The sequence below is a fragment of the Camellia sinensis genome, chromosome 4 (genome assembly GCF_055761805.1).
Source record: "Camellia sinensis isolate YWXY chromosome 4, ASM5576180v1, whole genome shotgun sequence".
Lineage (NCBI taxonomy): Eukaryota > Viridiplantae > Streptophyta > Magnoliopsida > Ericales > Theaceae > Camellia > Camellia sinensis.
Window position 1 is genome coordinate 51177181 of NC_138964.1, and position 24842 is coordinate 51202022.

Below are 24842 nucleotides of genomic sequence, written 5' to 3' on the forward strand. Positions count from 1 at the left end.
ATATTATTTTCTCTTCATACACGACCATGGTGGAAGATTGTAGGTAACCATTATGACTGGCCAACAACTATACCTATTGCTCAAGAACCCACGTGGATTTATTCCATCTGCAAAAGTAGCTAGTCGAAGGTTCCTTGGCCCTGTAGCAAAATCTGGCCACTTGTTATCTACTAACTTCTATGATGGAGATTCTATTGGATGATTTAGTTTGCCATCAAAATCTCTTTGGTGAGTATGCCACGTCAAGTCCTTTGGTATTTGTGTTGATTGGAACATCCTTCGAAATCTCACGATAGGCAAGAAGTACCATAAAGCTTGTGCTGGCACACCCTTTCTTGTTTCAGTTGAATTCTTCTCTAACTTCCATCTTGATGTTTTACATGTCGGACAAGAATTTGCATCTTTGTACTCCTTTCTATAGAGTATGCAATCATAGGGACATGCATATATTTTCTCGTATCCCATTCCCAATGCAGCAAAGGTCTTTTCGGCCTCGTACATGGATACTGGTCTTTCATTATTGATTGGAAGTATGTCACCCAACAATGTTAGTATATCTTAAAAACCCATCTGAGACAACCCACTACTAGTTTTCAAGTTAAACAGTTTGACTAATGCAGATAACTTCGTAAACTTTGTGCAGCCAAGATACAATGATTTTTCGGCATCTTCAAGGAATTTTTTAAGCTCTTCAAGATCAGTTGTACAATGATTGTATGCATCTTGAACCATTTCTATTGTTTCATGTACATCGCCTAAGAGAGACAGTTAAATTGTTGATCAAAAACATCTTGTGCAAATGTTGCTGCCCCACTAGTGGCTCCTTCTTCTCCATGCCATATCCATTTGAAGTAACTTTGATCAATGCCATTAACAAATAGATGATTTCTAATCTCTTAAACAAGTTGGCTTCTCAAGTTCCCACATACACTACATGGACATCGTATGGATTAAAGATCATTCGCATGAATCATAGTCTTTTGATCTTCTATCTTTGAGAATCCAAGATTTATCCATTTTGAACGAATTTTAGTTAAACCTATTAGGCAGGCCTTTTGTTAAAGTTCTTTTAAACCAATATCATAAAGCATTGATACAATAATGTTGATGAAACAATATACCTGAGTTTTCAATAGGTTCAACCGCAACCTCTACCAGTAACCCATACAACAAATATAACATATCTGAGTTTTCAGTAGGCTCACCCTAAACCTCTAACACCATTATGGGTTTTCAGTAGGCTCACCCCTAACCTCATCGTGTGTGTGGCTGTCTACATGTATATATATATCAACGTGAAAGAGATATACCTGCGCGTCAGCCTGTGTCGTGTGCAACAACTCCTCTTCACTACCCATAGACTACCTGATTCACGTGTACTAATTTGCTAAGTGTCAAACATTTAATCAATAAAAGCATATAAATAATAATGAAGAAAAGTTTAAATTGAGTAAGAAGAAAAGTTGGTTTGCTTGCTTACACGACACTTGCCAATTGATAAATTCAACTTCATATAAAACAATGACATCATGATTTGCTCAAGCAATCAAGGGCACTAATTCTCTCTATAAACTTGGGAGTGACAAAAATACAATCAATCAAGTCAACCAAAAAACTATCTATTTATTAAACAAAAAGAAGTGAAGCTATGATGAGTACTTATAATTTGTTATCAGCATCTTATGATTCGCGATTCGATTCATGATTCGATTCGCAATTTTTGCAAGATCAATACGAATGTATGGATGAATCTATTTCGGAAGTAAATCTCTAGTGAATCGCAAGATTCACAATCGATTCACAATTCAATACACTTTTTACAATTCATGCAATTCTTAAAACTACCATGTCTGACATATTTTTGACTCTTTCTTTCTCTAACTTTTATTGAAAATAACATAATACAACTTCTAATTTAGCACCAAAATAACCAATATATACATGATTTTTTGTTATTTTAGTGATCATAGAGTTTTCAATAGGATCTAATCAAATTCAATCATACCCAACATGTTTTTAACCTTTCTTTTCATTTTTTTCCTTTAAAAAATCATAATATATCTTTTAAAGATGTTTAAGATGAAAGTAACTTACACCATAAATTATCTATTGCTATTTTATTGAATTAAATATAGCTGAATATTACACGAGTGGGGTCAATTATACATTTTAAAATATGTCAGACTTTAAAATAAAAGATCCTAAATAATGTTTTCTTATTATTTGGTCATTGTTACTTGAAAAAATACATATGCTTATTATCTAAATATTAATATCTTTGTCAAATTATTATTACTTTAGAAATTGAGATTCTGTCTTTAGTTTATATTAAGAATGATTGATAAGAAATATCTAAAAACGGAAAAAGGTAAGATGGTGATCTTATATAAGAATCTTTGTCAACTTCTTACCTATTAAATTACATGATCATCATTCAAAATAATATTTTCATTGATTTAAATCTAGATATTTCATATTCATAAGATATACTTCACATTCAAGTGTGTCAATATATTTTAAGTTATTTAGAAAAAGTGACCGAATCTTTACGATTTAGGATTTGATTCAATTCACGACTCGGTATGAGACCATTTTAATTCACGATTCGAATCCCAATTTAACAACTATATAACCAATGTGATAAAGAATATGGATTGCTATTGTGCATCATAAAAGAAATGAAGCTATGTTTGGTATTTAGGAGGTGTTTGGCAATAGGCTTTTTTGCCTTTTCGGGCTAAAATAACACTAAAAGACAAAATAGGCTAAAATAGTCAATAAGACAAAATGTTACATCAAACCAATAATCATTTCACATTTTCTCTCACAAATATTACATCCAACTACACCAAAAATCAACCATTTTCCCGAACACAACTATTTAAACCTACTAAAATAGCCAAAAACTAAAATAGCCTACTAAAATAGCCAACTTCCCAAACACCCCCTTATAAACTAGTCTCTACTTTGACATATATGCAGCAAAGAATAGTTGAGTTTTTGGGTTTTGAATGGGAAGGATTTGTGGTGTGGCAATGTTTTTTTGTCTATTTTTGTTTTGATGTTATCAATGTTATATGGAGATATGGTGAGGTTTTTCTCCTTTTGCAAACCCAGATGCACAAATAAGAAACCATTTACTTAAAAAGTTGATCGTTTTATTTACTTTTAGATTATTGAAAGAGGGCTGTTTTTGGTGACTGAGAAACTGAACAAAAAGGAAGAAGTTTAGATTTTGAACTTGACTTTACACCCAAACTGATACTACTGACAGCTCAAACAAATTCACATACACATGTAACAAAACAATTCTCATTACCATCCATTTGGTTTTTGAGAAAATATAAGCAAACCATTGAAATCAATAGCATTAAGGGTGTGAAAGAAATAAAAATGATGACAGATAAACCAAAGCCTAAAGTAGAATTGCTTCAGCTTATGCAATCCGAAATCACATGGCCTTGTCAGCCAACCAACTGTTGAGATGGGACAAAAACAGCTTCTAAATAATTTACTATTCCTTTTAAGTTATTGTAAAGTAATCAATCATGTTGCTGGAAGAGGAAGTCTATGTGGGGGCTGTGTGCTGCCAGCAAACAAGCTTGGGAAAAAGGACAAGTTTCCTTCTTTCATTTTCTAAGTGATTAACAAATAAATGGGTCTCAAAAATAGTTTCTGAGTTATGGATCTTGTATTAAATTCTCATTCATGAGGCAAATATGCCCTAATTATACATTAAATTAGATCCAACAAACTTTATCCCAAGTTAGGGTCTTAACACTCAAAACCAACACAAAACTGAAATTGTAGAGCATAAAATTTTGCTCTGCCAATTTATTAAACACCAATCAGTCGGGAATTTTCTAAAATTTCACTTTGAAAATTTTATCCAATGTACTAGACTTACATGGGAAATGTTCGAATAGGAAATAAATGATTGTATTTTATTCTTATTTATTCTCTTGATTGGTGTAATGGGCTGGCTCATATATTATGCCTTATGGTACTCCTGTAATTACTCAATATTATCAATATATAAAAGGGAATGAAGTCTAACTCATTTCCGAACTCTTTCTCTTCTCTAAACCTACATGGTATCAGAGCCACCCAAGGAGAAACTTTGGACCAACCAAAGATTACCTTGCTTCCACCGAAGGACTGCCCAGGCCACCCAAACTCTTGGTTAGGACAGTTGACCCTCACCCAGGGCAGCAAAAGGCCAGTCGGCGCTTACCCAGGCCAGCCGAAGGTCCCTCTTGGTTTGTCGGCTCTCACCTAGGGCTGTAGAAGGTCAATTGGCCCCCATCCAGGGCAGCCGAAGCCTTCTCTTCCTTTCTCTAGGTCTGTCAGCACCTTCTCTTCCTTCGTATAGGTTTGTCGGCAGTCCTGGAGGTCCCTGAGATCAGCCTCTGACTTCTCTGTTTCTGTCTTCGTAAATAAATACACTTCTCTGTTTCTTTCTTCATAAATAAATAAAATACAGTAAAATAAAAAATAAAAAAAAATCCCTGGTGATGTAAAAACAGTATAGAAACAAAACCACATTGAATTCTTCATTCTTTATGCTTTTATAGTTACTGTTGTGCTTGTTACTCCACTCTCATCTTCCGGGTTTGTGATTGGCACCGTGTTTGAGGAATAGTTAGTAGAGTATCTATGGCGGATTTGACCAGTGAATCTACTACCTCTTAACCATCTCAGGGTGAGAGTTTTGTTATCCCTTTCACTATGACTGGTAACCTCCACACTGGCCTTAGAATCACCACCTTCTATTCAATGGTCAGAATAACCTAGCGTGGCCACAGAGTCTGACTATTTTCTTCAAGAGCAAGGGGAAGATGGAATATGTTGATAGGCGGATTCAGGCACCCAGTATCACCGACCCTCATTATGACCAGTGGGAGATCACCAATTCTCTGATTATGGACTGGTTGATCCATTCTATGATTCTAAAGATTAGAGAGGGCTACTTGTGTATGGACACTGCCCAGGATATTTGGGAGGCCGTAGCAACTACTTACTCCAGGAAAGGGAACTTTTATAGGCTTTCGAGTTACAGCGCTCCATGGAAAGGTCAGAACAAGGTGAGCAGACTATCCTCCAGCATTTTACCCTCCTTAGCTATGGGTGGAAGCAGCTTGATCACCTTCAAGATTACAAGCCTGCCTGTCCCACTGATTCTGCTGGTTACTGGATGTTTGTGGCGCAAGAGCGAATCTTCAAGTTCTTAGAAAGCCTAAATGTGGAGTATGATCTGGTTCAGCACAGAGTCTTCAAGTTCTTAGAATCGTCGTTCTGCGATGCTTCCTTCTGCTCCTACTGAACACTCGGCCTTGGTTTCTGCACCCTCTAGCGATGGCGACTGTGTGACTCGTGGTTCTCATCCTTTCTCTAGAAAGGATAATCTTTACTGTGACTACTGTCGTCGACCTCGCCACACACGAAAGACTTGTTGGAAGCTACATGGAACTCCCTCTAGTGGCCAAGGCGACCGTCCTGGTACTCGAGGAGGTCGGTCTGGTCCTAGAGGTTGAGGGACCAATGCACGAGCTCATCTTTCAGACACTGTTGAGCCACCATCTTCATCTCCAGTTGTCTCCTCCACTGTTGATGTTTCGGGATTATCTGCTTCAGATTTTGAGATTGCTCATCGCCACTTGCTAGACCGTCGAGCCTCCACTTCTGCTACAGGCGCACCCTCTTCTTCCTTTGCCAATTCAAGTAACTTGGCTTTCTCCCCATGTGCATTGCTATCTCATACTATACCATGGATTATTAATTCTGGTGCTTCCAACCATATGTGTGGCTCCTCTAATTTATTTTCAGAGTATAATCCCTCCTCAGGTCAGGAAAAAGTGCGTATTGCTAATGGTTCCATTTCGTCTGTGTCATGGAAAGGTTTAATTCATGCCACCTCTTCCCTTTGTCTTTTGTCCTCCATGTTCCCAATTTCGGTGTTAATCTTTTATCTTTGAGTCGTATTACCCGTGACTTAAATTGTAGCATGACGTTTTTTCCTAATCATTATCTTCTTCAAGACCTTATCACGAGGAAGAGGATTGGCAGTGGCAGAGAGAATCATGCTCTCTACATTTTGGATCAGACAGCCAAGCTGGCTCATTCATCTATTCAGTTATCATCCACCAAGGAAGACATTTGACTGTGGCACCGTCGCTTAGGACACCCCTCCTTTTTATTACTTAAGCATTTATTTCCTTCTGTTTTTAAGAAAAATAATGTGTCAGATTTTCAATATGAGTCTTGTCAATTTGGAAAACAATACAGAGCCTCTTTTGCTCATTCTATTAATAAAAGTTCAGTTTCATTTTCTTTGATTCATTCTGATGTATGGGGTCCCTTCCGTTTTGTGTCTTTAACCGGTCACAAACGGTTTGTTACTTTCATAAATGATTGTTCCAGGGCTACTTGGGTCTATTTGATGAAAGATAAAAGTGAAGAGTTTTATGTGCTTCAAAACTTCCATAAAATGGTTTGTACTTAGTTTGGGACGGTTGTCCAAATTCTACATTCTGATAATGGAGGGAATATATTGACTCTGGTCTTGCCACTTACTTCGCCACTCATGGCACTATTTACCAGACTTCCTACACTAATACCCCTTAACAAAATGGTGTTGCAGAACGCGAAAATTGCCATCTCCTTGATGTCGCCCGTTGTCTATCGTTTGAGATGCGAGTTCCTCGATCCTATTGGGGGGCAACGGTTCTCACTGCCGCTTATTTGATTAATTGTCTTCCTACCCAAGTCCTTCAAAAACAAACACCTCTTCACGTTTTGTTTAGGTCTACCTCTTACGAGTTCTCCATTTCTCCTAAGACCTTTGGTTGTGTTTGCTTTGTCCATAATCATTCCCTCACTCGTGGTAAATTGGATCCTCGGTCTCTTAAGTGTGTTTTTCTGGATTATTCTGCCACCCAAAAGGATTATAAGTGTTATCATCCTCCCACTCGCAAATGATTTGTCTCCATGGATGTCACTTTCTTTAAGTCTCAACCTTACTTTCCGACCTCCCCGATATCACAGTCCTCTCTTCAGGGGGAGCCTTGGTGTGAAGACATTCCTATTTCTATTCCACTTCCACCCGTGGTTGAACAGATAGAGGATGATGAGCCAGCAGTTGTTAAGGAAAAGGAAGCAGGCCAAGTTTATATTAGGGACAAGAACAGACAGCAAGTCACCTGGATGCAAGAGCCCACTCTCCCTCCTCTACTGCCAACTTCTCCAGATTAGTGTCCAGAGTCACCCTGATCTCCTAAGGGTCCAGGTAATTCAAATTCTAGGAAGGGGGCTTGGGTCATGTACTCAGCATCCTATTACTAATCACGTCTCTTATTCTAATCTGTCTTCCTCATATAAAGCCTTTCTATCTAAAGTGTCTTCTGTGAGTCTACCAACTAATTTTCAAGATGATCTCTCTATTCTTGAATGGAAACATGCCATGATGAAAGAGATGAGAGCTCTCAGCAAGAGTGGCACTTGGGAGTTAGTGGAGTTACCTAGAGGCAAAAATCCAGTTGAGTGTAAGTGGGTGTACACGGTAAAACACAAAGCAGATAGTTCCATAGAAAGGTATAAAGCAAGATTGGTTGCTAAGGGCTTCACTCAAACTTACGGGGTAGATTACTAGGAGAAATTTGCACCAGTTGCTAAGATGAACTCTGTGAGAATCTTACTCTCTCTTGCTGCAAATTCGAATTGGCCGCTTCATCAATTTGATGTAAAGAATGCCTTTCTTCATGAAAACCTAGCAGAAAGGTGTAGATGGATATTCCCCCTGGTTCTGCGAATGCTAAGTCCAAAGGTAAAGTATGCAGGCTCCGAAAGTCACTTTACGGACTAAAGCAGTCCCCTAGAGCTTGGTTTGAAAGGTTTGCTCAAGCTATGCTTAAATATGGGTTCAAGCTGATCACACCTTGTTTTCATGGCAAGCATGCAAAAACATGGCAACAATCACACTCATGCAATATGCTAAAGCAAAAAATGCTCACCTAATACTCCGAGGCGAGCCAAAACAAGCAAAAGAGTTAGAAATATGCATGCCCCTAACTAATGCAACATGACTAATGCAACACATGCAATAATGCAATTAACGCATGTGAATCAATTTAAAAGCATGCGCTTTAAACACGTATTCAACGAAGTATGCAAACTACAATACTTTGTTAGAATGATGAACCGAGCCTTGATGCATGCAAGACAAGTGGATGCAAATCATAGAATATGCTAAATGAAACATGATGCACTAAGCTATCTATCATAAGTAAGTAAATACAAAGGAGAAAGATGTGGGGTTGGAAGACACATTATTACAAGTTTAGCCCTCGCACAAGAGGGTCCGAATAAATAACCTAGCTAATTAATACGAATTAACTAACTATTACAAGCCAAATGAAGTAAATTAACTACACTAGCTAATTAACTAATTATTACAACAAAAAATTTAACTAATTATTCTAGCTAATTAAATAAATATAACACATAACTAACTAGCTATTCTAACTAATTAATTACAAACTTGCTACTTTAAGTACAATTACAACATCACTTCACGGATCCCGAGAATCGAGGGATGGCTCATGCATGGATGTGGATTTCCACCTGATAATGCTCTCCAGTTTGCTACCGGAATGCCTCTGTTGCACAGTTGGAAAATTGCATTGTTTTCTACCTTAGCTTCTGTTCTGCTCTGCTGTGCTGGAAAAAGGGCACTGCCTGCTTGGAAAAAGTGGCCAGCAGGCCACTAATAGTGGGTTGTCGTCCAGTAAAAGTGGTCTGCCGGCCACTAATGTTGGTTCTTTCCTGCAACAACAGAGGACAAACAGAGCACCAACCAGAGTATTCTCAAGGGATGTTTGTCCACCATACCTCTCCTTATCATCAAACAGGTCAAAGGAGAGGTAGGCTTGATTCGCGAGTCATCAATCGACGCAATTTCATTGCGTGATGACTCATGAATCAAAGGACACAATTCAATAAATGCACAATTTAAAGACTCATTAACCTCCTCTCTATCATGATATTGATCAAGGGAAGTGGTTGACATCGACTCTTGAACCGTTTACATCACTAATAAGTATGAAATGACTCAAGACTCAATGATTTCAATTAACGTCCGATTGAACCCAAGTTGATTTTATTATCTTGTTCCATTTTATTCCAATTTTATTACTTCATTTCAATTACATTTCCATTCCTTAATCAATTGAATCCAATAATGAGCTTTAAGTCTACTAATGGAGAGAAGTACCAAACCAAGTGTTGTTTTAGGCATGAGAGAGATGTCATGCCGTTGGTAATGAACCTCTGAAGAGATTAAACCATTAAGCACAACAACCTCAATCTCAAGCTTAAACACACAATTGGTTTGAAACCACTCTCAAAGCAAAGGAAAAACCAAGAAATGGGGGAGGTTGCAGAGATGCTTAGGGGTTATCACAAGTATGGAATGCTTGAAATAAAGGCTATCAACTCAAATAGGTTGGTGGTTAAGGCTTAAACTACCAAGCCTATGAGTACCATTACACTACAAGCATACTATACAAAGTATGAATGAAGCTAACTCGTAAAAATAGTCCTAAAACAGTCCAAAAAAGTGCTGAAATTAAGACAAAAATAACTACAACAACTAGCTAACATGTTGAGGAATTAAAACTAGCACACAAGCACAAGGAGGGGAGGCTAATCCCTCTACTTTTGGGACTTCAAAACAAGATTTTTGCCTCTGAAAAACCTCTAAAAATCAGCAGTAAAAAGCTCAAAAAAAGATAATAGAAAGGTGGGAAACATAAGGGCAAAGGCTTGAGAAGCAAGGTTCAAAGAAGGGGTATTAACCCCTCAACCTTTAATGGCCTTAAATGTAGCGATCCCGGTTTTGACCCGTCTCTGTGTGGTGTTCCGGGCTCGGGTTGATATAGTTTTGAAAAGTGTTACGTATCTTAGTTTCCCTGTATTCCCCTTACTTTGGTTATCGGGTTGTAGCAATGTGTTTGGAACAAATAATGTCTCCAAACCTTTAGATGCGAATCCAACCCAAATTGTGCCTTGCAGAGTTGTATCAGAAGTTAATTGTTTCATGTTTTGCCACTTCGCTGAGTAGGTTAGAGATCGAGCTACCCGGTCACCTCAAGGGGGTCCAGGGGGTAGCACCCCTTGGCGGGTCCGGGGCAGCACCAGGGCAGGAACGAGGGGCAGCGCCCCCGAAGCAAAAATGCAAAATGTATTCGAAATTGCTTGTCCGCTCGAGCGGCTGTTTATGCGCTCAAGTGGAAAATATTTGGTTCCAAAAGTTTGACCCGTCTACAAAAGTACTGGGAAAGTGTATTCGACGCTCAAACGGAGCTTTCGGTGCTCAAGCGGGAGGCTGTGTTCGACGCTCAAGCGGGGCTTTCCACGCTCGAGCGGACCATGTTATATCAGTTCGTGAATCTGATATTTCATATCACTTTTTCAGTTCTCTCTCTAAAACTCTCCAGAATTTCAGATCTAGAGCTTCTCTCTCTAGAAGTCATCTTCTCTCTTTGATTTCTCCAAATCCATTGGGATTTAGACCCAAGTTCTTCATCAAAGTTAGTTATCATCTTGAGGGCTTCGTTGTGTGCGGTGGAGATCGAGTTTAGGCATCGTTGATTTTGGGGTTTCATCTCAATTTTTCTTCAATACTTGATGTAGGGATTTTCTTAGAGTTATATATATATTTTTGCAAGATCTAGATGATTTTCGAAATCATCCTTCAATAGCTTTGAAAATTGATTGTTGATTCAAGAAGTTGAGCAATTTTGAAAGTGGGTTTCTCTCTTATTCTTTTAAAATGATCTTATGGGTTTCGATCTTCGTTGATTGAAGAAAAGATTTTGGAAAGTATTCTTTCAAAAGATTTGAGTCGTATAGTTTTGGTGAGAAAACTTAGAAATTGAGGATTTTTAAAAGAAATTGAAAATCCATGAATGATATTATTATATTTATTTTATGTGTCAAGATAAATGGATGTTTGGAAAATTTCTTATTTATATTTATATAAATGATGAATTTCATGGAATATGAGAATTGTTGTTCATTTTGAAAATTATTGTTCAAAACGTTGAAATAGTCTTGAAATGGCTAATTGTTGAGGATACTAGAAAAGAGGAAATTGTGTTATTCCTTGGATGATGAATCGGAATAAAAGTATTTATATTCATCTTGTGAAATTGGCATATCAATACATTTGATTACATTAAACTTTGAAAGTTGATTTGAAAACTTACATTGAGAAAAAAATGCTGAAAAACAAGTTTTCATGGAATTGTTTTGGGATAAATACGTTGGTAAGTCTTGATAGGTGGTGCAGATGATATTGAATAAGTTGGCTTGAGAGTCCGGGGTGAAAGACCGAAAACCCGCGCAAATAGGTGTCGAGCCTTCCGGTTAATACCAATAAAAATGACAATTTGGTAGTATACTTGTATAGTCTACTTGCAGACACCTACCTAGGAATTACTAGAGTCGTATTTACCGCTCTTGAAATAAATTGTTAAAAGGCGAGGAAATATGTGTTAAGAGTACAAGACTCTCATTTTGTTGTAACTCTGTTTGTAAGCCAAGAGCTGTATTTGTGTGGGTTTAAATAACCATTTTGTGCAACCAAGCCTAAGCCTTGAAAACTTGTAAACCCTTGGGGGTATCTATTTGTTTATGTTATTTTGATTTGAAGTGAATGTATTATCGCCTGAAGACTATTTGTATCATGTCATGCAAGTGTGGGGATTTATTTTTCAATTTTACTTTAAAGAACCATGGTTATCGTATTATCATTTGGGTATAAAAATTGGGGTGTTAAATTAAACCACAAATTTCAGCCCAAAAATTCAATGTGAAAAACAGTCCAAAAACTGCAGAAAAGATGGCAAATAAAGATGGGAAATAAGTTTAGAATTATACCTCTTAAAGAGGGATACCCTTTTTGAGTTACAAACCAACAATTACACACCCTCAAGAGCTAAATGCAAGCTCAAAAACACCTCAGCCCAAATACCACAAGGTCTGGTTTAGAGTGTGTAGACAAAGAGTGAAGAACTTGCAAGAGAGAGAGAGAATTGTAGAGAGAGAAATTTTTGCTCCCAAATTTTTCTAACCTTTAAAACAAGAGGGGAGGTCATCTATATATAGAAAAACATGAGACCACCTCAAAAATATTTATACAGACACGTATGGACTGGTGCATGCATCTGTAAAAACAGCTAGCACAGTTGGCAAAAAGATCTGAAAAAACAGACAAGTGGCCGGTAGGCTACAAATAGTGGACGGCAAGCCACATTAATGGCTGGCAATCCACACTAGTGGCTGGCAATCCACATTAGCGGGTCTGCAGGTCCCAGGATGTTTAGGCATGAAAAACTACTGTTTTGGTCCAAAAACAAGGCAAGAAGTTCATAGGGTTTTGAGGCTCAAAGCTGAGGCATTTTGCTGAGGACTTCGAGCATTTGACAAGCATATACAAATTCATCATTGGGTGCGCAATCAATGGCACCCAAGTCGTAAGAGCGGTCAAAAATGGGATATCTACATAGGTATTTAAGTAGCTAGGAGCAAGGATGGCATCTTCATATGTCAGAGAAAGTATGTACTCGACTTGCTAAAGGAAACTGGACTGCTTGGAGGTAGACCACGTAATACACCTCTAGAACCATGCCAGAAACTCAGTGAGGATCAAGAGGGAGAGCCAGTGGACAGGGAGAGATACCTGAGACTAGTAGGCAAGCTCATATACTTATCTCACTCACGTCTAAACATTGCCATTGTCATGAGCAATGAGCATGGTAAGCCAGTTTATGCATGCTCCTAGAACTTCTCACTTAGAGGCAGTTATGAGAATCCTAAGATACCTAAAGTTTTTTCTTGGAAAAGGTCTCTATTTCTCAAAACATGACCATCTCAGTGTGGAGGCATTTACTGATGCAGATTGGGCTGGATCAGTCACTGATAGGCGATCAACTTTCGGATACTGCACATTTGTTGGTGGCAACCTAGTCACATGACGAAGTAAGAAATAGAATGTGGTAGCTAGATCTAGTGTTGAGGCAAAATTCAGAGTTATGGCTCAGGGTGTATGTGAGTTACTATGGATTAAATTATTGTTGGAAGACTTGGGAATTCATCAGACTGACTCCATGCGACTACACTGTGAAAACAAGGCCGCAATCAACATGGCTCATAATCTAGTTCAACATGATAGAACTAAGCATGTGGAGCTTGATAGACACTTCATCAAGAAAAAACTCACTAGTGGCATTATATGTATTCCATTTGTGAAGACCGGAGACCAACTAGCCAATGTTCTCACAAAGGGGCTAGGGAGCAAACCACTTCATGGCATTCTCAATAAGCTGGACATGAGAGATATCTTCGCACCAGCTTGACGAGGAGTGTTATAATAGGAAATAAGTGATTGTATTTTATTCTTATTTATTCCCTTGATTGGTGTAATGGGCTGAGCTGGCCCATATATTATGCCTTGTGGCACTCCTATAATTACTCAATATTACCAATATAAAAGGGAATGAAGTCTAACTCTTCCCCTAACTCTTTCTCTTCTCTAAACCTACAGGAACAACATATAAAAATTTAACAATTTTCTGAGAAGAGAAACTATTTTAAAAAATACAAAATCGTAACATTTTCACATAGAAAATCTGCACAGCACCCAATCCGAATGCCAATCAGTCCAAGAATTTTATAGAATTCATCTGTAAGAGTTTAGATCTGAAATTTTTAATAAGTTTATTATACTCATATATGAACCTTGTATAAAAACTTCATAAGCTTCTTAGTTATGAGACTATTTTTAAAAATTCATAAAGGTAAGATCTCTAATTCCAGAGATACAAATTGAAATTTCAGATCATCATAAACTAAAAGTTTTGTTTCAATCATCATAAACTATTCTACAAATGATCTTTTAAAATTAAAACAACTACTAACCACATGGTCCATTAAGCCATTCAATTAATTTGTGAAATGATTTAAAACTAAATTTCGGGTCATTACAATTTGATTCAATTGACATTGTAGGTATGTGTGGCTCGACTTTTTGTTCTCCTTTCGGAGACGACTAGCCCCACAGTTCAGACTCCCGCGGTTTTGAATCTGATCTCACAAGTGTAATATGAAATAGATAAACACCAAAAAGTTCAAATCCGGCAAATCTTTTGAAAAATCGATTTTGAATCAAAATGCCAAATATGGACTGCTTTGCTAGATACAGAGTCGCCACTTAAATATTTTTCAAAAATTTAGGAAATCCGAGACTCATGCCAAAGGCCACTTATCCGTCATCACCAAAGTGTCTCGGCTCAAGAACTTAAGTACGAGAGGGAAAGGTCATAAATTGAGCACCCCACTCGCCCGATCAAAGATCGGCCTCTACTAATCATAATGTGATTCTTGTCTACATTATATGCTCTTATTCCGATTATTAGTAGGCTAACCTTACTATGTGTTGCACACAAGTATAGACTAATTTGCAAAAATTGAAACATTTGATGTCATGTTTGGTTTTGAAAAGTGTTTTGAATATGTATTACTTGAAAAAGTGATATCATATGTACTTCGATCAAATTATTCCAATTTAAGCAATTTAGTCTCCATCCACAAGCATTCAAACAATTTATCACTTAAGCAATTAGCCTCATGGTAATCATGCTTAAAGTAATAAAACTTACCCCTATTCCCGAGGCGAACCAAAAGAGAAACTAATTAGAAAAATACATGATCCTAACTATGACAGATGCCTAATGCAACACACACATAAATGCAACTAATAGGCTCGGCCACTAATATGATATGTGAATCAATTTCATAGCATGCAGTTTAAACACGTATTCAACGAAGTAATCAATGACAATGCTTGTTAGAATGATGAACCGAGACTCGATTCATGCAGGACTAATGGGTGCAAACACGGGAAATGCTAAAAGAAACATGATGTTCTAAGCTATCCATCGTAAGCAAGTAAATAAAAGGGAGAAAGATGTGGGGTTGGAAGACATACACAATACTACATATTGGACCTCGCACGGGAGGGTCCGAATGGAAGCCCTAGCTAATTGCTACGAATTAACTAATTATAACAAACCAAATTAAATAAATTAACTACACTAGCTAATTATTTACAAATTGAAACTAGCTAATTAGCCAAGCTAACTAATTATAGTTCAAAGAAATCAACTAAGTTAGATAAACAAATTTAACTAAGTGCTTATGTAAATCAATTGAACTCGAGCAGCGGGCCGGCGGGAGCCAGGGGGGGAGGGGGGGTAAACCATGCATTCCAATGCGAATATCCTCCCAGAAACACCATTGTTTTGCTGCCAGGACTGTTCTACCTGCAGAAAAAAGCCTTTGTTTTGCCTCTGCCTTGCGAGAAATCAACACTGCTTGCTGACACAAAAGTGGCCAGCTGGCCAGAAGCAGTGAACGGTTGGCAATAAATAGTGGCCGGCCGGCCACTAATGTAGATATGGCCTTGCTGCAATAGAAAATGAACAGAGCAGAAACAGAGTGTTTCCAAGGAATGTCTGTCCACCCTGCCTCTCCTTATCATGAAATTACTCAAAGGAGGGATAGGCTCGATTCGCAAGCCATCAATTGGCGCAAATTCATTGCGTGATGACTTATGAACCAAGGGATTCAATTTCAATAAATGCACAAATAAGGACTCAAGAACCTCCTCCCTATCATGCTATTGATCAAGGAAAGCGGTTGACATTGACTCTTGAACCGTTTTCATCACTATCGAGTATGAAACGACTCAAGACTCGAGGGGTTCAATTAACGTCCGATTGAACCCAAGTTGATTTTATTCTCTTGCCTCATTTTAACTCCAATTTTATTAGCCTCATTTAATTACCTTTCCATTCATTAGTCAACTAAGTCCAATAATAAAGATTGAGTCTACTAATGGAGAAAAGTGTCAAACAAAGGGTTGTTTTAGACATGAGAGAGATGTCATGCCGTTGGTAATGAACCTCCGAGGAGATTAAACCATTAAGCACGACGATCTCCATCTCAAGCTTAAACAAACAATCGGTTTGAGACAACTCTCAAGGCAATGAAAAGCCAAGAAATGAGAGAAGTGCAAAGGTGGTTAAAGACAAGGTTTTCAAAGGCGTATACAAGGCGCGACTTGAGGCGAGGTGTACGGAAAACGCACAGATGCGTTCTTTTTGGGACGAGACCCCAGCTATGCATACGTGTTAAAATCAAAGGCGTAAGCATTTGTCGCGCTTCATGCGCTTTTCACGCTTTCGACAGCGAGGCGCAAGCATTTTAGGCGTTCGATTTCAAAAATCAAAAAAAAGGAAGATAGAGTAGTTGATGGAAAATAGCTATAAATGACTTCGATTCAAACAGAAATTGCTCAAGAATAAGTCATAAATACCATGTAAGTCGATCTTCTTCAAATCAGAGTCCAACAACTTCAAATCAGTCTTCTAATCTTCTTCAACGAATTAGGGTTTTCAAGGTACACAGTCTCTCTCTCTCTTTCTCTCAAGTTGAGTCGACTCTGTCTCTGCTTCTCTCTGTCATTCTGTTTTCTGCATCGTCTCTGCATCGTCTCTCTCGTCCTGCTCTCTTATCGCTTCTCTGTCTCTCTCTTATCGTGTCTGTGTTATATCTGACTGTGTTGCATATATATTATTATTATTATAATATATCTGACTGTGTTGCATATATTATATTATTATTATTATAATATATCTATTCGACTGTGTTGCTCTCTATTATTATTATTATTATTATTATTATTATTATAAGTCTATCTCTGTTTTGACTTCGAGCACTATATATATATTATATATGTCTATCTCTGTTTGTTTCGATTTCGAGCACTGTATAGTCTGTATACATATTATATAATATATCTTTCGAGCACTGTATACATATTATATAATATATCTACAGTGTAGTAGTAGACTAATATATTATACTAATAATAATAATAATAATAATAATAATAAAGGCATTAAAATATTAATGTTAATGTTTCTCCTTCTTTAATGTTTAATGTTAATATTAAAATATTAAAATAATAATATTATTATTTTAATGTTTCTCCTTTTATTTAAAATTATTATTATTATTATTATTATTATTATTATTATTATTATTATTCTTTTCTTCTTTTTGCCATTCCACCAAACTAGTTTTTTTTTTTTTTTTTTTTTTTTATATATAGTGCTACAGTTGATAAGTTTGTGGGAAAAAAAATGACTGAACCCAAAGGCCAAAGAAAAGATTTTGTCTGGAAGTATGTAAAAGAAGTTGATGGGGAAAAGTACTTTAGATGTAAATTTTGTGATCAAACTTGTAGTGATACTGTAAGTCGATTTAAAAATCATCTAGCCGGCACGCAAAAAGGCATTAAACCGTGTTCAAAAGTTCCTGAAGATGTAAAGTTGGAATGCCAACATGCATTAAAAAATTTCTTTGAGCAAAAAAGTGCCCATAATGAGATGCTATATGAAATTGGGATGGGTGCTGGAGCAAAGGGCGAGAGTGGTGCTTCTCAATCTATTGAAGGTGACACTGGTGGTATGACACAACCACCAAAACCGAGGGGTCCAATGGGTGCTAGTTCCCAAGCACGACAATCTACACTGAACTCCAAATGGAAACAAGAAGAAAGAAAAGATGTGTCGAAAGATTGGGCGTTTCATATATTGTAAAGCTCTTCCATTTAATTTAGTGAATGATCCGTATTGGGTAGCTGCAGTTGATGGAATTGCAAATTATGGACCTGGTTTCAAACCCCCTTCTATGCATGAATTGAGGACTTGGATTCTTAAAGCAGAAGTAGAGGACATAAATGTCATGATGGAAGAACATAAGAAAGCATGGAAACAATATGGATGCTCAATTATGTCTGATAGCTGGACAGATGGGAAAAGTAGAGTTCTTATTAATTTTCTTGTGAATAGCCCTGCTGGAACTTGGTTTTTAAAATCAATTGATGCATCTGATACTATAAAAAATGGGGAGTTGATGTTTAACTATCTTGATAGTGTCGTAGATGAAATTGGGGAAGATAATGTTGTTCAAGTTATTACTGATAATGCTTCAAACTATGTCAATGCCGGGTCGAGACTTATGGAGAAAAGGAAGAAGTGGTATTGGACTCCATGTGCTGCGCATTGTATTGATTTAATGTTGGAGGACATTGGAAAATTGAAAGTCTGTGACCAAACTCTCTCGTTAGCTAGGCAAGTGGTCAAGTTTATATATGGACATTGTTGGGTTCTTTCAATGATGAGATCATTTACAAAGAACAGTGAGCTACTCTGTCCAGCAGTAACACGGTTTGCCACTGCTTATCTTACTCTCCAAAGTCTTTACAAACAAAAGCAACCACTCCAAGCTATGTTTCCTTCAGAAAAGTGGGCTTCTAGTAGTTGGGCAAGAAAGGTTGAAGGGGTAAAGGCTCGTGCAACTATGTTGTTTGATCCAAAATTTTGGCCTAATGTTGCTTTTTGTATCAAAAGCACAATACCTTTGGTTAGTGTTTTGCGAGAAGTTGATTCAGAGGAGAGGCCTGCTATGGGTTACATTTATGAGTTGATGGATTTGGCTAAAGAAAAGATTGCTTTCAATTGTGGAGGAAATGTTAGGAAGTACGGACCAATTTGGAATAAGATAGATGCAAGGTGGACACCACAACTTCATAGACCTTTACATGCTGCTGGTTATTATCTAAACCCTCAGTTGCGCTATCGAGATTCCTTCTCCAATGTTGAGGAGGTGAGGCAAGGATTGTATCAGTGCATGGATAGAATGTTGAGTTATAATGAGCGTCTCAAGGCCGATATCCAATTGGACTATTATGATCAAGCAAAAGGGGAATTCGGAAGTTGTGTTGCAATTGATTCCAGAGCGATATGCTCTCCCGGTAAGAAACTAATATGAAAATAATTTTCCAATTACATTCTATAAAATTAAAATACGAGATTGAAATTATTTGTGCATTTTTCAAATTATGTAACTGATTGGTGGTTTCGTTTTGGGAGCAAAACACCAGAGTTAACAAAATTTGCTATTCGAGTCTAACTTGTAGTGCTTCGGGATGTGAGAGGAATTGGAGCACCTTTGAGTCGGTAATATATCTTTCTTTCCTAAACTTTCTTATGCATAAAATAAATATTCATGTTTCTTATTTCGTTTCTTATATTATTATATTAGATTCATACAAAAAAGAGGAATAGGCTTGAGCACAAACGTTTGAATGCTTTGGTCTATGTGAAGTACAACACTAAACTAAGAGAGAGAAGTATCAGAAGAAGACAAAACATCGATCCAATACTAATTGATGAAATTGATTCGGATGATGAATGGATTGCTGAAAAAGAAGATCCTGTCCTCTCCCTTGACGCTTCTTGGCTTGATGAAGAAGAATTGTTCGATGCTGAAGCAATTAGGACTCTGCCTATCACTACCTATGATAGAAGTGTGGAGAATCAATCAACTACGACTACGATTAATGTTGACTCATCTTCGAATGCAAAGAAAAGAAAAGTTGGTGAAGGTTCAAGTAAATTGTTAAACAATTATGGACTAGTTGCATAGATATTATTATATGTGCCTATTTAATTAATTTGAAATCCTATTTCTTGTATAGGAAATGATAGAGGAAAAGGCAAGGCAGCAAGATGCACCCTTGTGGATGAAGATACAGAATTGGAAGAAGTTGGTGGAATAGATGATGGAACCTATCCTATTATAGATATAGCGGACGAAGATGATGACAATATTAATGAGGATGATTTAGAGTGACCTATTATTTATTTATTGCTTTGTTGAGTTTTAAGTTATTTTGTTTATTGAACAATTGGAATTTAAGTTATTTTGGCTATCACTTAAGTTATTTTTTTATTATAGTATTAATGAGAATGACTTAGAAAGCACTTATAATACTTAAAATTATTAATTAATTTTGGTTATATGCTTAGAATGGCCTTCAAGAATTTTATTTGGTAATTCTTATTTTTTTTACTCTTTTTATGCTATATATAATTAATTTTGTATTTTATAAAAATTAAAAAAAATCAAAATTCAAAAGGCTTACGCCTCGCCTCAACAAGGGTAAAACGCCTCGCCTTGCGCTTTCGCCTTTAAAAACACTGGTTAAAGATGATCACAAGTATGGAAAGTACTAAATAAATGCTATCAACTTGAATAGGTTGGTGTCTAATGCCTAAAACACCAAACCTATGAGAACTATTACACTACAAGCATGCTATACAAAGCTCAAATGCAATGAACAACTAAAAATAGTCCTAAAACATTCAAAAAAAAGTGCTGGAAATAAGACAAAAATAGCTAAAACAACAAGCTAAAATATTGAGCAATTAAGCTAGCACACAAGCACAAGGGGGGGAGGGCTAACCCCTCCATTTTTGGGACTTTAAAACCTCATTTTGGCCTCTAAAAATCAGTGTTTAAAAGCTCAAAAAAAGATAATGAAAAGGTGAGAAACACAAGAGTAAAGACCTAAAGCAAGGTATAAACAAGGATGGTAAGCCCCTCCACCTTTAATGGCCTTAAACCACAAATTTCAGCCCACAGATACAGTTGAAAAATAGTGCAAAAACAGTAAGAAAAGATAGGAAAGGAGTAGCGCAAAAGAACTTGGATGTATACCTCTTGAAGAGGAATGATCCCTTTTGTTCACAAACCACTAATTTCACACCCTCAAGAGCTAAAATGCAAGCTCAAACACCTCAGCAAAGAACCCTCAAAGTTTGGTTTAGAATGTCTAGGCGAAGGGTATAGAAGTTGCAAAGGAGAGAGAAATGTAAAGAGAGAAATATTTTCAAAACTTTTGTTTCACAAATTTTTCTAACCCTATATCATGAGAGAGGGTCATCTATATATAGAAATATATGAGAGACTCAGAAATATCCATACAAACACGGCTGGAATGGTGCATGCATCAGTGGAGACAGCTGGCCAAAAATATCTGACTTTTGGCCACTAATAGAGGCCGGCCGACCACTAGTGGGTTTGCAGGCTCCTGGATGGTCAGGCTTAAAAAACTACTATTTTGGGCCAAAAAACAAAGCTCAAGGTTTTGAAGGTTTTTGAGGCTCAAAACTGAGGTTTCCCGCTGAGGAATCGAGCATTTGGACAAGCATATAAATTCATCATTAGGTGATCAAATCAGTGGCGCCCAAGTCTTAAGGCGGTCAAAAATGGGGTGTCTACAATACAATGTGAATCTACAAGAATAAAAAAGGTTGGGGGGAGAAGGGCTGCCCAACCAAAAACCAATAGAGTTATTCTGAAATATTATTTACATGTTTAACAAATCATAACATAGTCTAACCACCTGATTAAGCTACAAATTCATTGCTCACAAAGTGATGATAGAATTAAACTGCATCAACTTTCATTAATGTAATATATTCACTAAGAGCAATATTAACTTCCCAAGACAATATTAAAAAAATACTAGAAGGGATAGCTTTCCAAATTTTGTGGGATACTTTCAGAAAGGGCTAACCCATTCCAATGCAACACATTAATAACTATGTCCAAACAAATATGTGTGAATACATGTCAGTCACCGTCATGAAAATTTACTGAGGTCATAAGCTGGGAAAAGCATGTGGTATGCAAGAAAAGCAACAGATTGAGAAAATCAAAAAGACATATCTCAATATTCAGGTTATTCAAAATGAAGGAAAGCAGGAGATTAATGTGTTACTTTTATTCAGGTCAGTTTTTTTATTTGTTTTCTATAATTTTTTAGACAGGGTTATTTTCAATATTTATGGATTTTCTACACATGGGCTCTATTGATCACACATGGGTCATACTTTGGATCAAGTCATGTTATTGGGTTTTAATATATGGTTTTTAGCAGTAAAAATCCGAAGTTTCAAACTTTAAAATCAAAATCCTCTTACAGCCACCAAAAACATGTCTTGTTACCTCAACTCGTCCATATCATTACCATGCATACTTCCTGCCCACTAGCCACAAAAATGGGATTACAATAAGCCCTAAAAAGAGTATTCCTACTGCTTCCATATATCCATTTTGGCACCAAAACTCATAGAAGAGTTTTCCTCACACTTATCGACATCAACCTTCCTTTAACACCTTGGCATTCAAGTTTGTATCGAATGAGAAAAATAAAAGCTAGAGACAATTACCAAAAAAATCCTCAGATTTGACCCATTATAACAAAATAAACCCTGAATTTTAATTTTGTCAATTTAAACCTTAATCTTTTGATTTGTTTTGAATATAAACAATTTGCCTATTTTTGTTAACTAAAATCGACGAAAAAAATAGCATTTTAATTATTAAACTCAATATAAGCATATATAAAATGTCTAAAACACCTATTTTCATTAAGTTTAATGACATACTCGTTTTTCCATCAAAAATACTTAACAGAAAAATGGTTCAGATTGAAAATAAATCAAAAGTTGAAGGCTTAAATTAACAAAATTAAAAAGTCAGGGGTTTATTTTGTTAAAATGGTCAAACCTGGAGGTGTTTTTTTGTAATTTCCCCTGAAAACTAATATAGAAGAAGAAGAAGAAGAAGAAGAAGAAGAAGAAATATAATATAGGATCTTACTTCTCAATCTCCTCAAATTTCCAGTACTCCAAAGCCAATTGCAAGCGGCATATTCGAGAAATTTTCAAGTCCCACTCTGTCATGCGTACATTCAAAATGTGTATTATGAACTAAACATGCAAGTACTGAAAGAAGAAGAAAAAAAAATTAAAACATCAATAAAAAGTAAATCTTAAAATAAATCAACAAAAAACAAATTTTAATTTTAGCTGTGTCTCTGTCATGGACCTAGCCAAATAGCTAATGCCCCTAAGAGCCCTATTATATAAAAAGGAAGGATATGTTCTTCCAAAACTTCCAATCTCAGTAAATCTCTCAAACACCAAAGCTGATTAAACAACTATATCCAGCTTACCAGCAACCATCCAAGTACTCTTACTCAAGCTCCAGAATGTAGAGCAGGATTTTATTGATATTGGAATTACAACTTTAACAAGTAACAGAAATTTCTATTATTCAAGATTCTGACTTTAAACTCACAAAGTAACAGTCAGTTTAGAAGTCTAATGACATCGAAACAGATAAAAAAAAATATCCTCAACAAGTAGTTCACCTTAAATTTCATGTTAATTATAAAAATAGAAAGGAGCAATTACAAGCAGCCCAAAGTTGGAGCAGCAATTCAGAAAGCAATAATCAAACTTTTAACACAATGTTCTATGATTCTGAAATTAAGAATAATTAAACAATTGTAACATTACCATTCACAATAACAAGGACAATTCGATTCATGAGCAAAATACGAAGAATTCTGAGTAAATGAAACTATATAGTCCTTAATCTATAGAGTCCTTTAATTGAATCTAGAGAGAGATAGAAATCGAGCCAAGAGAAGGAAACCAAGCCCTAACCCGTAACCCTAGCAAGAAAAACTAAAAAATCTCCTCGTTTTGTTGAATCGATTGATGAAATAGAGAGTTAGAAATCGAATAAGAGAGATAAAATGCTTACCGATCGTGAATCGATCGAAATCTTCTACTCAAATTGGGGATAGAGACAGTTAAACGACTACGTGATTTTCATCAATCAACCCACCATTGTTGTTCATCAATCAACCCACCATTGTTGCAAGAAGTCGTGGAGTCGAGAGTCGAGAGTCGGAGTCGAGTAGAATCTATCAAAAAATGTGACGGATAAGAACGGAAAATAACGAAACAATCGGATGAATTGGGAAGTTGGTTAAATTAAAAGTTGAGTTTTTGAATTTTTTTTTTTTTTTTTTTTTTTTTTTTTTTTTACTTTCTTATTTTTTTTTGTAAGGATGATACGATTTAACTAGGTTAAAAATTAAGTTTGTTTTTAACCAGTTTCTCAAATTGCCCTAATATGCGGTGCACCATATAACTTTAAAAAATAAAAACATAAAACACAATAATTTTAATTTTTTAAATCATAATTAAAAAAACTCTATATCATTATTAAACAAGACATAACTAAAAAAATTATGAATCATAACTAAAATAATATGATAATTAAATAAAAAATTAGACATAATTAAAAAAAAAATGACAAAACTATGGTGCACATGATCTCGTTTGGGATGTAGATTGACTTTTTAAATTTTTGACAGTTTAGCTATTTTAATTTGGGGTTAAAAAGTCTCGTTTGGGATAGACTTTTGGTTTTTTTGACTTTTATGAAAGAAAAAATAAAATGATTATAAATTAGATGTGACATTTTGTCTTATTTGACTAAAATAACCTATTTTGTCTTATATAATTATTTTAGCCCAAAATATTAAACCAGACGAACCCTAAGTAAAAGCATCAGTATCAAGCTCTTCAAAATTTTAGTCAAATTATAACTTAAAACGCCATTTTTCTATTTTAGCTAGTCACCCCACTGCATCAAACTCTCTATTTTAATACAATCTTATTAAAATATTTATTATTCTTTTTTTATAATTAAATTGATGAGCTGTCAAATAAACAATTCCTATATTTTACAAAAGGTAAAACAAAAAAAATAAAAAATAAAAAAAATTGGCCATTGACTGGCCGGATTTCCGGACGGACATCCGGGATCCGTGTTGTAGCGATGAACAATGTCTCACTTGTTATAACGAGTTACTATAGCACTCATAAATTAGCGACCTACTATAGTGAGATTGATAGAGGCCCGTTTTTTATGAAACAATATCATCAAACTAGCTAAAAAACAACTTTAGCTAGTTTGATGCGGATGCTCCAATATATATTAAAATT

General features: G+C 36.1%; 2 protein-coding genes across 9 annotated transcripts in view; one reads left to right on the plus strand and one right to left on the minus strand.

Annotated features, from left to right (window-relative positions):
• The window catches only part of LOC145824629 (uncharacterized), a 43638-nt gene extending 19705 nt beyond the window's left edge, over positions 1-23933 (minus strand). For 3 of the 8 annotated variants that reach the window (XR_014366460.1, XM_082924858.1, XM_082924854.1), the window contains exons 1-2: positions 23590-23906; positions 22639-22714 (exon numbers count right to left, since the gene is read on the minus strand). The gene's annotated coding sequence lies outside the window, so the exon portion shown is untranslated. Of the gene's footprint in view, positions 1-1310; positions 1366-22638; positions 22764-23589 lie in introns of all 8 variants that reach the window. The other 5 variants (XM_082924859.1, XM_082924855.1, XM_082924856.1 and 2 more) reach the window with 4 other exon arrangements.
• Positions 17689-18957, plus strand: LOC114300809 (uncharacterized). Its single transcript, XM_082923272.1, has one exon. It carries the CDS (start codon positions 17689-17691, stop codon positions 18955-18957), a length of 1269 nt encoding a protein of 422 aa, XP_082779398.1.
• Positions 23934-24842: the final 909 nt, after the last annotated feature.

What these genes read in the sequence shown, in the direction of transcription:
- LOC114300809 (XM_082923272.1), top strand. Translation starts at nt 17,689, where the DNA reads ATGTGTCGAAAGATTGGGCGTTTCATATATTGTAAAGCTCTTCCATTT.